This window comes from Aquarana catesbeiana, linkage group LG04 (assembly GCF_042186555.1).
Source record: "Aquarana catesbeiana isolate 2022-GZ linkage group LG04, ASM4218655v1, whole genome shotgun sequence".
Classification (NCBI taxonomy): domain Eukaryota; kingdom Metazoa; phylum Chordata; class Amphibia; order Anura; family Ranidae; genus Aquarana; species Aquarana catesbeiana.
This window is the reverse complement of record NC_133327.1, coordinates 57,674,291-57,691,243: the sequence shown is the minus strand read 5'-3', so window position 1 is coordinate 57,691,243 and position 16,953 is coordinate 57,674,291. Positions and strand designations below refer to the sequence as shown.

The window sequence follows — 16,953 nt, the reverse complement described above, 5'->3', positions numbered from 1 at the left end:
TCGCTTTAACCAACAATTGTGCGACGTTGCACCCAAACAAAATTGATGTCCTTTTTTTTTCCCACAAATAGCGCTTTCTTACTGGTAGTATTTGATCACCTCTGCGGTTTTTATCCTTTGTGCTATAAACAAGAAAGAGCGACAATTTTGGCAGTGATCTGCGATTTTTAGCGGGATTGTGGCAGACAGATCGGCCACTTTTTTGGGACAATTGATATTTATACAGCGATCAATGCTAAAAATAGCCACTGATTACTGTAAAAATGACACTGGCAGGGAAGGGGTGAACACTAGGGGGCAATCAAAGGGTTAAGCGTGTTCCCTGGGAGGTGTTGCTAACTGTATGGGGGCTGGGTTGACAGGAGGAGGAGACAGATCGCCGTTCCTAAATAATAAGAACAGCAGAACTCCCCTGTCAGAACAGGGATCTGTTTGTTTACACTGACAGATCCCCATTCTGCCCATCTCGGGAGCGATCGCGAGTGGCCGGCGGACATCGAGTCCGCCGGACACGCTGGTTGGCTCCCCCGCTCACGAATGGGCATGCGCACCCACAAATCGCCGTCTACACTCCCGACGTACGACAGCGATTTGCGCAGGGGTGTCAACTTGCCGCAGTTGTACAACTGCAGCGGGCAGTCGGTAACTATATAGAAAACCTTCTGTGTGAAGCAGCCCCCCAAAAACTTACCTGAGTCCATCTCAAACCAGCAATGTTCCACGAGAGACACGGCTCTCCAAGACTCTCCCTCCTCACTGGTTGAGCAGGGAAGCACCAATGGCACCTGCTGCTGTCAAAGCCAGTGACCCAATGAGGAGAGAAAGGAGGCGGGCCCGAGCTGTGGCTTAGTGTCTGAATGGTCACATGGAACTGCAGCTCGACTCGGGTGCCCCCCATAGCAAGCGGCTTGCTGTGGGGGCACTCCACAGGAAGGAGGGGACAGGAGCACCGAAGAGGGACCCAAGAATAGGAGGATCTGGGCTGCTCTGTGCAAAACCACTGCACAGAGGAAGTATAACTTGTTTGTTCATTAAAAACTATGCTGCATACCTTGGGGTGTCTACTTTCCAAAATGGGGTCATTGGGGGGGTTGTACCGCCCTGCCATTTTAGCACCTCAAGAAATGAGATAGGTAGTCAAACTAGAAGCTGCGTGAATTCCAGAAAATGTACCCTAGTTTGTAGACGCTATAACTTTTGCGCAAACCAATAAATATACGCTTAGACTTTTTTTTATACCAAAGACATGTGGCTGAATACATTTTGTAAATGTATGACTAAAATTGAGTTTATTGGATTTTTCTTATAACAAAAAGTAAAGAATATTTTTCTTTCAAAATTTTTCAGTTTATAGCGCAAAAAATAAAAATCACAGAGGCAATCAAATACCATCAAAAGAAAGCTCTATTTGTGGGAAAAAAAGGACGCAAATTTCATTTGGGTACAACATTGCATGACCGTGCAATTACCAGTTAAAGCAGAGCAGTGCCAAAATGTAAAAAGTGTTCTGGTCATTGAGCAGACAAATTTTCCAGGGCTGAAGTGGTTAAAGAGGAAATAAACCCTCCTATCCTTTACAGTTGTCTTAGCCTCTATTTGATCTACAACGGCCATGATGCACATTTGTGATCAGTTATGACAGCGGCCATTTGATGGTTTGACAGTTTAGTTGAGACCACAAGTAACTGTGACAGTTATCATTTACACTGTGCCTTGAATGTAACAGTTTTGTGAAACCACTAAGAGCCCTTTCACACCGAGCCGCAGGGGGCGTCGGCGGTAAAGCGGCGCCATTTTTAGTACCGCTTTACCATCGTTTTAGTGGCGCTATTTGGCCGCCAGCGGGGCGGTTTTATCCCCTGAAAAGGGGTTAAAAAAGCAGGAGCGGCGTTTTGCCGGCGGTATCGCAGCCCCATTGATTTCAATGGGGAGCAGCGGTGGAGGAGTGGTGAGTTCACCGCTCCAAAGAAACTGCTGGCAGGACTTTTTGTGAAGCCCTGCCAGCGCACCGCTCCAGTGTGAAAGCACTCAGGCTCTCACACTGGAGTGAAAGGAGCCGCTTTTTTCAGGCGCTATTTTTAGCACTGTAGCGCCTGAAAAACGCTGGCAGTGTGAAAGGGGTCTAAACCAACAATTTTGGTTAAAGCGGTAGTAAACCGCTGAAAAAAAAGCAAAAAACAAAAAACAAAAAAAACACAACCTGCAAGACAATAGCATAATATGCTAATATACTAGCACATTATGAAATACTTACCTTAGAAGAAAGACCCTGCAGCGGCACCCGCACACCGCTGAGCGGGCTGACACGTTTCCTCTACGTTTCTTCCGGGTTCGCTGGCTCCAGTGCTGAGAATGACCAGAGCCACGATGACGTCACTCCCACACATGCGCATGGGAGCCCTCCTTTCCAGTAAAGAGCTCTGAAGTACCGGCACAATACGCCGGACCTTCAGAGCACATGCGTTGCTGATGTCAGTGGCTGCATGCCAGGTGAATTTCTCCTAAACCGTGCAGGTTTAGGAGATATTCATTTTACCTACAGTTAAGCCTTATTAAAGGCTTACCTGAATCTCAAAACACACCAATGGGGGAATACAACCGCTTTAAGCTTTACAAAGTAATGCTAAAATCAAAACTTTTTTTTACTTTTATTTATTTTTTTAAAGCCGAACAATACTCACTTCAGCTCCAGCGATGCACTATCCCCAGAACTCCCCGCCCCGGCAGCTGACATCTTTGGGCAGCTGGCTTCTGGGTCTCCATCGCAAGCTGCTGTCATTGGCTGGGCAGGATGAGGTCACAGTCAGATTCGACATTCTCAAATTTGTACAGTGAGCTGCACGTGCGTGGCTCACTGTACAGGGGCGGACAAGCAGGTTAGTGGTTTTCATGCAGAAGAGACAAAGCAAGTCTCTTCTGCATTAAAAATCCTGCCTGTCCGCCAATTTTATTTCCATAGGCTACAGTTCCACTTTAAGTTTTGGATAGAGAGGAGAGGAATTAGAGCGCCTGTCAGCTTTTATTGCTGTCTGCATCCTCGTTAGGTTGGCCAAAGATTATGCCATTTTCTTTCCTTTAACCATAATTCGAAGGGAAGAAAATCGCTCAATTTCCCCATCAACACCGAATCCCTCAATCTACGCTATTATATTCTGACAGCGGGAGGTTTCCCAGCCATAGGAATACAACGATCACTGCTGGGACCGAAGGCCACAGGCAGTGATCGCTCACAAAAAAAAAACGAAAGGCTGGTTGTACTGAAGCTGATCGATAGATTGGACTTCAGTACCACCAGCCTGCCCAAAGACGGATTGAACTTTGGCTGGTTTCTACTGAACCAGCCAAGTTTTGATCTGTCTATGTCCGGCTTTAGGGAAATTAAACTTCATTTGTTCTGTTTACCATGATCACTAAAGCTGGCCACATACAGAGCGATTTTCTTCTCATTATTATACAGGATTTATATAGCACCAACAGTTTGCGCGGCGCTTTATAACATGAGGACAGACAGTACAGTTACAATACAATTTGGTACAAGAGGAATCAGAGAGCCCTGCTCATTAGAGCTTACACTCTAAGCGGGAGGGTCAAGTGATACAAAAAGGTAATAACTATGGGGGGGGGCGAGCTGAAGAAAATAAAAGTACTAGAGATGCACCGAAATTTCAGTGGCCGAAATATATCAGCCAAAAATTGGGTTTTCAGCATTATGGTGTTTATGGTTAGTTTTTCATAGGTCATGTGACTGTAAAAACGCATCAAAAACGTAACAGGTGCGTTATTGATGCGTTCTTTACTTTTTGCTATAATAAATATCCCCCCCCCCCCCCAAAAAAACAATTTCTTCATCAGTTTAAGCTAATATGTGTTTTACATATTTTTTTGGGGGGGGGGGAAATCGCAATAAGAACAGCGATCAGAGCTAAAAATAGCCACGATTACTGTATAAATGTCACTGGCAGGGAAGGGGTTAACACCAGGGGGCAATCATGGGGTTAAATGTTCCCTAGGGAGGTGTTCCTAACTGTGGGGGGGGTGGGGGGGGTTACTGACTAGAGGAGGAGAGAGATCGCTGTTCCTGATCACTAGGAACAGCAGATCTCTCTCCTACCATTAGAACGGGGATCTGTCTGTTTACATTGACAGATACCCATTCTGGGTCTCTAAGGATCGATCACGAGTCGCTGGCCTTGCGCATTGGCTCTGGCGTCACAGGCGCCCCCCCCATTGCTCTTAAAGCGGCCGACGTACACCTGCCGCAGTAGGACGGCGGCTGGTTGGCAAGCGGTTAAAGGGATGCATTTTTCTTGAGCTTTTCTTGCACTAAAGGTGCTGATAATAGCGGACAATAAATTCATATTCATTTAAAATTCATGATATTAATTACAAAGTCGTCTATAATAGGGGCGGCACAGTGGTGTAGTGGATGGCACTTTTGCCCCTATTGAAGTCGACTTTGTAATTAATATCATGAATTTTAAATGAATATGAATTTATTGTCCGCTATTATCGGCACCTTTAGTACAAGAAAAGCTCAAGAAAAATGCATCCCTTTAACCGCACTTTCGCCTAGTAGTAAGAAGGGTCGCTGGTTCGAATCCTAACCAAGACACTACCTGCCTGGAGTTTGCATGTTCTCCCTGTGCGGGTTTCCTCCCACACTCCAAAGACCTGCTGATAGGTTAAAACGGAAGTCCCGCAAAAATTTTTTTTTTTAAAAGTCAGCCGCTACAAATACTGCAGCAGCTGACTTTTAAAATAAGGACACTTACCTGTCCAGGGAGCCCGCAATGTCATCACCCGAGGCCCAGCCATCCATCGGTCCTCGGATGCTGCCGCCGCCATCTTCTTTAAAGGGAAAAAGGAAACCAAGCCTTGCGGCTTCACCATCGGCTCCCTACTGCGCATGCGCGAGTCACGCTGCGCAATCTGAATGGTCCCTGCAGTCTCTGGGACCCGTGTGTGTCCCAGCAGACAGCGCCGGGGGATGGGAAGTGGCGTAGACTCCTGCGGGAGTCTATGCCCGGAAGTGAGTGCAAATACTGTGCTTTTTAGAGGCGCACTGAATGGAAATTTTGCTGCTGAAACCGAAAATACAGGATGCACTTGGCCGAAACAGAAAATGAGAGTTTTTTTTTAAAAGGGAATAAAAAAAAAAAAAAAAATACAAAATCAATATATTTATTTCAGGTACTTATATAGCGCCATCAATTTACCCAGCGATTTACACATATATTGTACATTCACATCAGTCCCTACCCTCAAGGAGCTTACACTCTAAGGTCCCTAACATACATACTAGGGACAATGTTTAGTCAAGATCCAATTAAAGTGGAGGGTCACACAAAAATTGAACCTCCGCTTTTTTGGAAACCCCCCCCCCCCCTCCGGTGTCACATTTGGCACCTTTCAGGGGGGAGGGGGGTGGCAAATGTAACACCGGAGGGGGGGGGGGGGTCCAAAAAAGCGGAGGTTCAATTTTTGTGTGACCCTCCACTTTAATTGGATCTTGTCTAAACATTGTCCCTAGTATGTATGTTAGGGACCTTAGAGTGTAAGCTCCTTGAGGGTAGGGAATGATGTGAATGTACAATATATGTGTAAAGCGCTGGGTAAATTGATGGCGCTATACAAGTACCTGAAATAAATATATTGATTTTGTATTTTTTTTTTTCCCTTTTAAAAAAAAAAAAAAACTCTCATTTTCTGTTTCGGCCAAGTGCATCCTGTATTTTTGGTTTCAGCAGCAAAATTTCCATTCGGTGCGCCTCTAAAAAGTACATTTGTTAGGTGGGGGCAGGATAGGTTTCTATGAAGAGGAGGGTTTTCAGGGATCGTCTAAAAGTGGAGAGAGTAGGAGATAGCCAGACAGATCGGTGTAGGGAATTCCAAAGGATGGGAGAGGCTCGGGAAAAGTCCTGGAGGCGAGCATGGGAAGGAGATGAGAAATTTTCCTGCAACCACGGGTTGTTGGTCCTTGCCCTCTGATCCCTCCTGTATTGAATTGTAACTGTACTGTCTGCCCTCGTGTTGTAAAGCGCTGGGCAAACTTGTTGGCTCTATAGAAATCCTGTATAATAATAACAACAACTTGCAGTTCTCCCAATTACAGAACGGTGAATGAATGATGCGGCTGGTGTGGGCAGAGTCCTGCATGGCTGCGTAATTTCTTTTTATTCTGACAGCGAGTTCAGGGAGGAGTTCCCTGACTCGCTGTCCCTGGAGTCCCTGAGCTGCAGCGGCAACAAGAACGGGTTATATATTCCACCCTACAAAACGGATGGAAGGCGTAATATGTTCCCAAAGGTGAACGTATCCTTTAATAATGTGATGGGAGTTAATAGCGGTTCCCAGCAGCCATACATAACGTATACCAGGCCACATTCACACAGGCGCTGAGGCCTGATATCTGAGAACAGACCGGTCGGTGTGTGTGTGTGTGTGTGTGTGTGTGTGTGTGTGTGTGTGTGTGTATATATATATATATATATATATATATATATATATATATATATATATATATATATATATATATCCTGAGCCCCCTGGAGCCCATCTTACCATATGAGGACACAGCAGCTGTATGGACACGTCATATATGACAGGTAGGTAGGTGCAGGTGAGTGCCCCCCCATGATGCAGACTGTCTGGATTCAGGGCCATCAAATGAGGGTGTGTGTGCAGACGGTGCCCCCCATACACAGACATGGGGTCTCAGTGTGTGTGAATGAGGCCTAATACACAACACCCACCACTGGGGGGGACAGGACTCCCTCCTGAGGGTTGTCCTCTCCATACCTACCTGTCATGTCCTTCCAGTCACTGTCCCCCCCCACCATGTATACACAACCCCCAGAACAGCCAGGCAATGAGCATTTCCAGTCACCACAGCTGACTGGGGCTGTCCTGTCTCCTCCAGGGAGGACTGCACACACACACTCAGCACCCATCACCAGGGTAACCTGGCCGCTCTATCTCCTCCTCACCTCGGTGTTCCTCCACACCCCGCCCTTTATCATAATCCGCGGCATGTTGGCGGTGTTCGGTCACGTGATGCACCGGGGACGCTCTACTACTATTACACACGCACACGGGAGACAGCGGGGGCCACGCTCGATCCCAGTCCCGCTTGTTGTGGCTGCCGATGACGCGCTACGTCCGACGCCAGCGAGCAGAGACCATCGTGTAGAGCGACGCTGCTGCGGGGAGCGCGCCCTCTGCTGGCTGGGAGGTCACCTTTCGATACAGGACAGCCGAAGAACCACAGAGCGCGTATATGGAGCGCCCTCTGGTGGGAAGAGGTCTCCTTCACCCAGGAAGCTTGAGCGTCTTCGTCTAGACTAGAGTAGACAAGAGCGCCTCACTGCAGACAGAGAGTTAGTGCTGTACAGAGCGCCGCCTGCTGGTCGAAAGGCAGAATGGCCAGAAAAAATACAGGCAGTGCCCAAGTTACGAACGGGTTAGGGAGTACAGTACCTGTTTGTTCTTAAGTCGGATTTGTTCGTAAATCGGAATTTCCGATGTTTTCTGTTGTTTTCCGCCGTCGTTTTCCGATGTTTTCCGATGTGCCCGCTGATGCCGCCTCCCATTCATAAGTAGGAGTCATGCACAAGTCGGAGGTTCGTAACTCGGGGACCTCCTATAATTGTTTAAAGGGGAGTTCCACCCAAAAATCGAACCATAGCGCCCAACTGTCCCTGATTTCGAGGGACTGTCCCTGATTTGGAGCAACGTCCCTCTGTCCCTCATTCCTCCTCATTTGTCCCTCATTTTGGTCTGATCCATATAGATGTATATTAAATGCACTTTTTATCTATCAAAAGGTGTTTTCCAGCACTAAACCTTTCATCCAATTTCTAAGTTGCTGCATTTTCAAATTCCAAAAGCCAATATAAAGGAATAGTAGTGGTAAAAAAAAGCACTTGTGGGTTTAACCAATCTAGTTTTTTTGTACAATTCTCCTTTAAGGGGGCGTGGCAAGGGGTGTGTCTTATGCCTGCATGCTTTTGCTGATAGGTGTCCCTTATTCCCATCTCAAAAAGTTGGGAGGTATGTCATTTGGATGTCATTTTTTTGGGGGTGGAGCGGATACCCAGTTTTTATGGGCACCTAGCTCTAGGGTTGCCGCCTCATCCTTTTAAAACTGAACAGATATTAATTACACAGGTTCTGTGGCTGATTAAGGTGGTAATTAAACTCACTTGGTGCCTTATCTGCAGTAAATTAGCCACAGAACCTGTGTAATTCATATGTGTTCAGGTTTAAAGGGATGAGGTGGCCACCCTACCCAGCTCCCACTTCCTCCCGGGGCTCCGCGGCGCCAGAAGGAAGTTCACCTCTCCCCCCTCCCTCCCTGCAATCTCCTGGGACACGTCACAGGTCCCAGAAGATTGCCCGGCCATTCACAGCCCGGCTCACAGCCGGGTGCCCACAGTTAGAATGCCGGCACTGTGGAGAGGAGGGGGAGAGGAGCGGGGCTTCATACGCCCACATTGCTGGACCCTGGGACAGGTAAGCGTCCAATTATTAAAAGTCAGCAGCTACACTTTTTGACGCTGCTGACTTTTAAATGGGTGGAACTCCACTTTAACCACTTGCCTACTGGGCACGTTCACTGCCTTCCTGCCCAGACCAGTTTTCAGCTTTCAGACCCCTTTCACACTGAGACGTTTTTCAGGCACTTTAGCGCTAAAAATAGAGCCTGTAGAGAGCCTGAAAAATGCCTCATCTGCAGTCCCAGTGTGAAAACGCGAGTGCTTTCACACTGGAGCAGTGCGCTTGCGGGACGTTAAAAAAAGGCTTGCAAGCATCATCTTTGGGGCGCTTTAGGAGCGGTGTATACACTGCTCCTAAAGCACCCCTGCCCATTGAAATCAATGGGCAGCGCTGCTGAAGCGCCTGCAAAGCGCCTTAGCAGCATCACTTTGCGGGCGCTTTTATCCCTTTATACGGCCAATGTGTTAAAAGTGCCCCACTAGTGGCCGAAAAGCGCCCCCAAAACTATGGTAAAGCGCAGCTAAAAACACTGTACCCAAACACATTTTTTTTATCATTTTTTCACACTATAGAGCTTTCTTTTGGTGGTAATCAATTTTTGCTAAAAAAAAAAAACCAAAAAACAAAAAAAGACTGAAAATTTTGAAAAAACAAAAAAACAAAAACTTTTTTATTGTTTGTTATAAAGTTTTGCAAACACGTAATTTTTCTTCTCCTTCATTGATGTGTGCTGATGGGCTGCACTAATGGGCACTGATAGGCAGCAATGATGGGCAGCACTAATGGGCACTGATAGGCAGCAATGATGGGCAGCACTAATGGTCACTGATAGGCAGCACTGATGGGCCGCACTAATGGGCACTGATAGGCATCACTGATGGGCAGCACTAATGGTCACTGATAGGCAGCACTGATGGGCAGCACTAATGGGCACTGATAGGCAGCACTAATGGGCAGCACTAATGGTCACTGATAGGCAGCACTGATGGGCAGCACTAATGGGCACTGATAGGCAGCACTGATGGGCAGCACTAATAGGCACTGATAGGCAGAAATGATGGGCAGCACTAATGGGCATTGATAGGCAGAACTGATGGGCAGCACTAATGGGCACTGATAGGCAGCACTGATGGGCAGCACTAATGGGCACTGATAGGCAGCACTGATGAGCATTTATGGGCACTCAAACGCTGCATTAATGGGTGCTGATGAGGCAGCACTGATGGGCACTGATGAGCATTGATGGGTACTGATGAGGCTGCACTGATGAGGCGGCACTGATAGATGGCACTGACAAGGGGGCACTGATAGGCAGCACTGATAGGTGACACTGATGAGTAATCATTATTATCAGAAAATGATCACTACTTTGGACTTTGTGTGTCCATACCCCTCCAGTGATTTCCTAAAAAAAATGGTATTCCACTTTCATTCATAAAACCAAACAATCCAAGGATACCATTGTTAATACCAAGTTAAAAAAAACTAAAGAGGGACCTTGAAGATTACAAATAACCCTGAGTATTCACTTGGGATAAAAAATCCTTGTGTACTCCTGCTCCTACTTCATTTACTCATGTTCCCCCTCCTCAACTCATGATTCTCAAACCTAATCCCAATTTCAATTTTTCCTTGGCATATGAGGAAATTAAGGTATAATTATCAGAAAAAAATCATATAGTAGACGGAAATGCAAAAAATCCCCCACCTTTCGTATATTACACCAAGCTACTAATTCATCTTCTAGCAAGGATGAAACTAGAAACCCAGCCATGAGTGAGGCCTGACGGCCGAAACACGTTGGCTTTCTTTTTGACTGCTGTTCACATGCAATAACAAAACAATGTTTTGGCTGACTTTCATTGCACCAGCCTTTCTCCATTATTGCATAAACTAGAAACCCAGTTTCTGCAATTCCTCAAGAAAGTGCTGACAATGTTGAAACAATCCAGCTAGCTCCCTCTATCTGTAAAGCCTTGTACACACGATCAGATTTTCGGACGACCGTTCATCCGTTTTTTTGTTGCATGCTAGTCTTATGTCGAAAGTGAAGAGGTTACGCACCATACGAAAATTCTCGTATGACAGAATACAACTTCAGAAGTGACGTAATGTGTTGAAAAGTTTTGTATGTATTCTTTAGTTTCTGAGCATTTGTAGTCTTGCTTTTATGATTTTTTTCAGACAAAACCGTACTGATTAAATTAAATCGGACATTGTGTTCACGTATGACAAACATTTTATAGTCTGCACATCCAGCTTTTGTTAGAGGAAAAATCGGAATCGGCTGTCGAAAACACCATACTAATGATCCGAAAATCAGCAGATCGTTCGTCGGACCAAATTTTACTTCCGATTTTCGTATCGTGTGTACGGGCCTTTATGGATCGTCCAACAAAATTCCACCTTCAGACCCCCTGTTACCAATGCTTTTAATGATCAGGCTCTAGAAACAAACAGGAGATCCATACCGATTACTTCAAATTGGTCCTCAAACCTGTCAGTAAAAGGTTTGAGGTCCTATTACATGAAGATCCAATTGTAGAACCTCTCTTCCCCCCGTATTTCCCTTATTTTCCACCAAGTGAGCATCCATCTGCCTCAGAACAAGATACAGAAGTCCAGGCCTCCTCTTTTTTAGGGCTTCCCCTCTCCGGCCTCGCCAAAAGAAGGTATCGAGCCAGCTCGGCTTTCTAAGCCAGGGGGGAAGGGTTTAATGTTTTTGCGCCTTCCTTGGCAAGTTTGTGGTCTTTTAGGGCTCTGGCCTATTTTTCTCATATATTATAAAAAGGAGAGGTCTGGGTCTCCAGGGCGTGGATGGGAACAATTGAAGAAAGTTTCTGGGACCAGGGGTCCACCCCAGGAATGCTGACTCATTGGGACCCTGTGACAGTAGACACCTCCATCCTGGATTCTCCAATTATGGACTTCACCCATAAGGACTTTGCCTGTGCAGGTACGCTTGGGGAGCTGCAATTAGAGTTAGCTAGGAAAAGGATGTTTTACCCATTTTGCATACCTCCCAACATTTTGAGATGGGAACGAGGGACACCTATTAGCAAAAGTATGTAGGGATTGGCCGCACCCCCTAAACAATAAAAAATGATTAGGTAAACCCAAAAGTGCTTTTTTACCACTACTATTCCTTTATACCGGCTTTTAAATTTAGAAATGCAAAAATTTGGAAATTGGATGAATGGTTTATCACTGAAAAACACTTTTTGAAAGCTAAAAAATGCATTTTATATACAACTATATAGATCAGGCCAAAATGAGGGACAAACGAGGAGAAAAGAGGGACAGATGGACTTTGTTCCAAATGAGGGACAGTCCCTTGAAATCAGGGACAGTTGAAAGCTATGCTGTTGCATAGTTGCCAGAAATCCGGGACATTCCCGGGATTTAGACTCCATTCCCGAATTTGTTGTGTCCCGGTAAATGTCCCGAGAAATCCGGTTCTTCATGGATTTGCGCCGCCGACGCCGCTAGAGGTCCGCGGCCGGCGCAGACATTGTCTGCGCCGGCCGCCATTTTAAAGAAGATCAGGAAGACGGCTGGGGGGGCTAGACGGAGCTCCTGCGTCACCGCCCACCCTCCGACCCGCTCCGCCTTGCCCCACCTACCCCCCCGCCCCGCTGCCAGTCTGTTATGGAAAGGGGCGGGGGTTCTAGCCATGCGGCCGGCGGAGGGAGACAGTATACACTGTCTACTACACTAAGACACCTGAGGTGGGGGGGCGCACCGCTGTGGGAATCTGATGTAAGGGGGGCTCCACTGGGGACACCTGATGTGAGGGGGGGCTCCACTGGGGACACCTGATGTGAGGGGGGGCTCCACTGGGGACACGTGATGTGAGGGGGGCTCCACTGTGGACTCCTGATGTGAGGGGGGCTCCGCTGGGGACACCTGATGTGAGGGGGGCTCCACTGGGGACTCCTGATGTGAGGGGGGGTTCCACTGGGGACTCCTGATGTGAGGAGGGCTCCACTGGGACTCCTGATGTGAGGGGGGCTCCACTGGGGACTCCTGATGTGAGAGGGGGCTCCGCTGGGGACTCCTGATGTGAGGGGGGGCTCCACTGGGGACAACTGATGTGAGGGGGGCTCCACAGGAGTCTCCTGATGTGAGGGGGGGCTCCGCCGGGGACTCCTGATGTGAGAGGGGGCTCCGCCGGGGACTCCTGATGTGAGGGGGGCTCTGCCGGGGACACCTGATGTGAGGGGGGCTCCGCCGGGGACACCTGATGTAAGGGGGGCTCCGCTGGGGACTCCTGATGTGAGGGGGGCTCTGCTGGGGACACCTGATGTGAGGGGGGCTCCGCTGGGGATTCCTGATGTGAGGGGGGCTCCGCTAGGGACTCCTGATGTGAGGGGGGCTCCGCTGGGGACTCCTGATGTGAGGGGGGGCTCCGCTGGGGACACCTGATGTGAGGGGGGGCTCCGCTGGGGACTCCTGGTGTGAGGGTGGGCTCCGCTGGGGACTCCTGATGTGAGGGGGGGCTCCGCTGGGGACACCTGATGTGAGGGGGGGCTCCGCTGGGGACTCCTGGTGTGAGGGTGGGCTCCGCTGAGGACTCCTTATGTGAGGGGGAGGCTCCGCTGGGGGCTCCTGATGTGGGGGGGCTCTGCTGGGGACTCCTGGTGTGAGGGGGGCTCTGCCGGGGACACCTGATGTGAGGGGGGCTCCACTGTGGACTCCTGATGTGAGGGGGGCTCCGCTGGGGACACCTGATGTGAGGGGGACTCCACTGGGGACTCCTGATGTGAGGGGGGGTTCCACTGGGGACTCCTGATGTGAGGAGGGCTCCACTGGGACTCCTGATGTGAGGAGGGCTCCACTGGGGACTCCTGATGTGAGAGGGGGCTCCGCTGGGGACTCCTGATGTGAGGGGGGGCTCCACTGGGGACAACTGATGTGAGGGGGGGCTCCACAGGAGTCTCCTGATGTGAGGGGGGGCTCCGCCGGGGACTCCTGATGTGAGAGGGGGCTCCGCCGGGGACTCCTGATGTGAGGGGGGCTCTGCCGGGGACACTTGATGTGAGGGGGGCTCTGCCGGGGACACCTGATGTGAGGGGGGCTCCGCTGGGGACTCCTGATGTGAGGGGGGCTCTGCTGGGGACACCTGATGTGAGGGGGGCTCCGCTGGGGACTCCTGATGTGAGGGGGGCTCCGCTAGGGACTCCTGATGTGAGGGGGGCTCCGCTGGGGACTCCTGATGTGAGGGGGGGCTCCGCTGGGGACACCTGATGTGAGGGGGGCTCCGCTGGGGACTCCTGGTGTGAGGGTGGGCTCCGCTGAGGACTCCTGATGTGAGGGGGAGGCTCCGCTGGGGGCTCCTGATGTGGGGGGGCTCTGCTGGGGACTCCTGATGTGAGGGGGAGGCTCCGCTGGGGGCTCCTGATGTGGGGGGGCTCTCCTGGGGACTCCTGGTGTGAGGGGGGCTCTGCCGGGGACACCTGATGTGAGGGGGGCTCCGCCGGGGACACCTGATGTGAGGGGGGCTCCGCTGGGGACTCCTGATGTGAGGGGGGCTCCGCTGGGGACACCTGATGTGAGGGGGGCTCCGCTGGGGACTCCTGATGTGAGGGGGGCTCCGCTAGGGACTCCTGATGTGAGGGGGGCTCCGCTGGGGACTCCTGATGTGAGGGGGGGCTCCGCTGGGGACACCTGATGTGAGGGGGGCTCCGCTGGGGACTCCTGGTGTGAGGGTGGGCTCCGCTGGGGACTCCTGATGTGAGGGGGAGGCTCCGCTGGGGGCTCCTGATGTGGGGGGGCTCTGCTGGGGACTCCTGGTGTGAGGGGGGCTCCGCTGGGGACTCCTGATGTGAGGGGGGCTCCGCTGGGGACACCTGATGTGAGGGGGGCTCCGCTGGGGACTCCTGGTGTGAGGGGGGCTCCGCTGGGGACTCCTGGTGTGAGGGGGGGCTCCGCTGGGGACTCCTGGTGTGAGGGGGGCTCCGCTGGGGACATCTGATTAAGGGGGCTCCGCTGGGGGCACCTGATGCAAGGACGGACTCTGCTGGGACACCTGATGCAAGGACAGACTCTGCTAGGACATCTGACGCAAGGACGGATGGCTGGTGGCAGGCAACGTGGCTAGTGACACGCTCAGGGATCCCACTGATTCGGCATTATGGTGAGTTGAATGATTTCATTTTATATTACAATGTAATAATAGAAATTATGCACTTCAATCATCCTGACACCATAAGAACTAAACTTTCTAGAATACACATATTTCTATTGTTGTGTAGGATCTGGGGCTGCTGTCCCTCCATCCCTCTCCCCCCCTTTCCCTCTCCATCCCTCATTCATCTCAGACTCTAACCACACCCCCTTTGAGACACGCCTATTTAAGACACGCCCACTATTTCGTGTAAACCACGCCCATTTTCCACCGCGACACGCTTCGCGCGACGCATTTTTACTTTTTTCCTTTGTCACACCCACAAATGCATGCCCCGCCCCCTAATTAAAACAAGACTCCACCTACGGCCAAAAAAGTGTCCCTAAAATATTTTTTTCAATGTTGGCAACTATGCTGTTGCATTTTGCATGCCGAGTTTCCAGTAAAGTTGTTCATGTTTTTGGAGCCTGGTCTGAAGTTATTCGAAGGGTGCATGTTGGGTCTTGGGGTACGCTGCAGCCTCTGCCTGGTCCTGGACATTGGTGAGCACACCTTCAGGCAAGGTGTTACCTCACATGCACGTGCAGTAGACCGGAGGAAGGAGAGGAGGAAAATTTAAAAAAAAAGGAGATAATGCCACCCCTATGATACTGTAAAGGTATTCAACCTTTCCAGCCATGTCCTCTCCAGTCATGAAATTTCTCTGTTAAGCAAAGGCATACATTTTGCCCTCACATATAGACCCTGTCCTATTATTCCTTAATTCCTTCCACCTATACAGTCCCCGAATGAAACCTTTTCTTGGGACTATAATGATTTTTTAGCACTTAGCACTTTTGAGGAATTATTGGACAGCTGCCACGTTATAGGATCTGACTGGCCATTTGGAGAAAATTTACCTATTTTACATACTAAAGCCTAAGTTGAACTTTTAGTCTGTGCATGCAAAAGGCTTTTTTATAGGCACATGCTATCACAAAATGTGTCACTCTCTTAGAGCAATTAGAGACAATTATGATGTTATCGTTAAACAGGACAACAAGGGTCGGGTATTGTGGTACAAAATAGAGCAGACTATGTCAAGGAAGCCCAGAGACTTCTTGCTGATATCCACAACTATAAGAAGCTCACCAAGGATCCACTTAACAATTTTATAACTGAGTTAAAATTCTTGCTAGGCAAAGCCTTGGAGACCAAAGTTATCTATAAACAGGAATACAAATTTTTCTTTCCAGCTTTTTATAGCGTACCATATGTAGTGGTATCTCCGGTAGGGGCTGCTGAGTGTTGTGGTCCGTCCGTCACCCTGCCCAGCCAGGCACACAGTTCTCATTCACCCTCAGGCAGAAAACCAGTCCTTGAACTTTGTTTTTGTATTTTTATTGAGGGGATTTAACTTCGATGGGGATGGGATATTCATGAGATGCCCAATTGATTGCAGAAAAGGTATATGGGACCAAACTGTATACACCTCTGGTATATACAACTGCCCTACTTCCAGCTCCAGCTCAACTCTTGATCTCACTCTCCAGCATTTTACTTGACTCTTGATCTCACTCTCCAGAACCAACCAGCACTGATAGATAGGCCCAACACTGGCACAGTCAAGCCCAAAACAGATGCCCCCTACAGGCAGGGACCGTGGGCCCCTAGGGTGTAGCAAAATGTAGGAAGTCCCAGTGCTAGCTGTCCACCTGGCTACTGAGCCCAGTATCACATCTTCAGGCTCTGCCAGCCCTCCTAGCTGCAGCTGCCTCTCTCTCCACTGCCCATGCCATCACAGTCCACTCCACTAGCTCTGCACCCATCCAAGACTACATGCACCCAGTCCTCCCAGACCTACCAACTGTATGACAGTCACCAGCCCTTCAGGCTGCAACTTGTAGTTTCTCCCTGGAGACTTTGCTCGGCAGTACTCTCCTGCTGTCCTCTTCTTGCTCCCGTGCCACCTGTCCAGGACACCTCCATGTGTCTTGAGAGGGTTCTGTCCACACCCGAGCTTAGGCCCAAGGTCAACCCCCCAGACTTGGGAGCTCCCACAGAAGCCACGACAGCCTAGTACTCCATCTCCAGCTTCCAATAAAAAATAACTCCTCCACCAGCTGGGCTGACCCTGGGTATTTAAGGAGGCCGCCCCCTGCCAAGCCAAGTTGGGGATTGGTCAGGGCTCCTCAGAACACCCCAAACTCCTCTCTTCCTTTCTTTCCAGAAGATTCTAGAATGTTCTGGAAAGAAGTGGGAGGTGTCAGTGATGCTGCCTGTGAGTCACCCAGCTCTGCCTGAGTCACTCCCAACCCAGATCAAAACAAATAGACAGTCTTGGCTGCAAG

At 49.6% G+C, this 16,953-nt stretch overlaps 1 protein-coding gene across 1 annotated transcript in view; it reads right to left on the bottom strand.

Annotated features, from left to right (window-relative positions):
* The window catches only part of CDC5L (cell division cycle 5 like), a 109,311-nt gene extending 102,112 nt beyond the window's left edge, over positions 1–7,199 (bottom strand). Inside the window, exon 1 of the mRNA XM_073625236.1 lies at positions 6,987–7,199. Within this exon, the coding sequence (XP_073481337.1) occupies positions 6,987–7,031 (45 nt within the window). The 5' untranslated portion in view covers positions 7,032–7,199. The remainder of the gene's footprint in view (positions 1–6,986) is intronic.
* Positions 7,200–16,953: the final 9,754 nt, after the last annotated feature.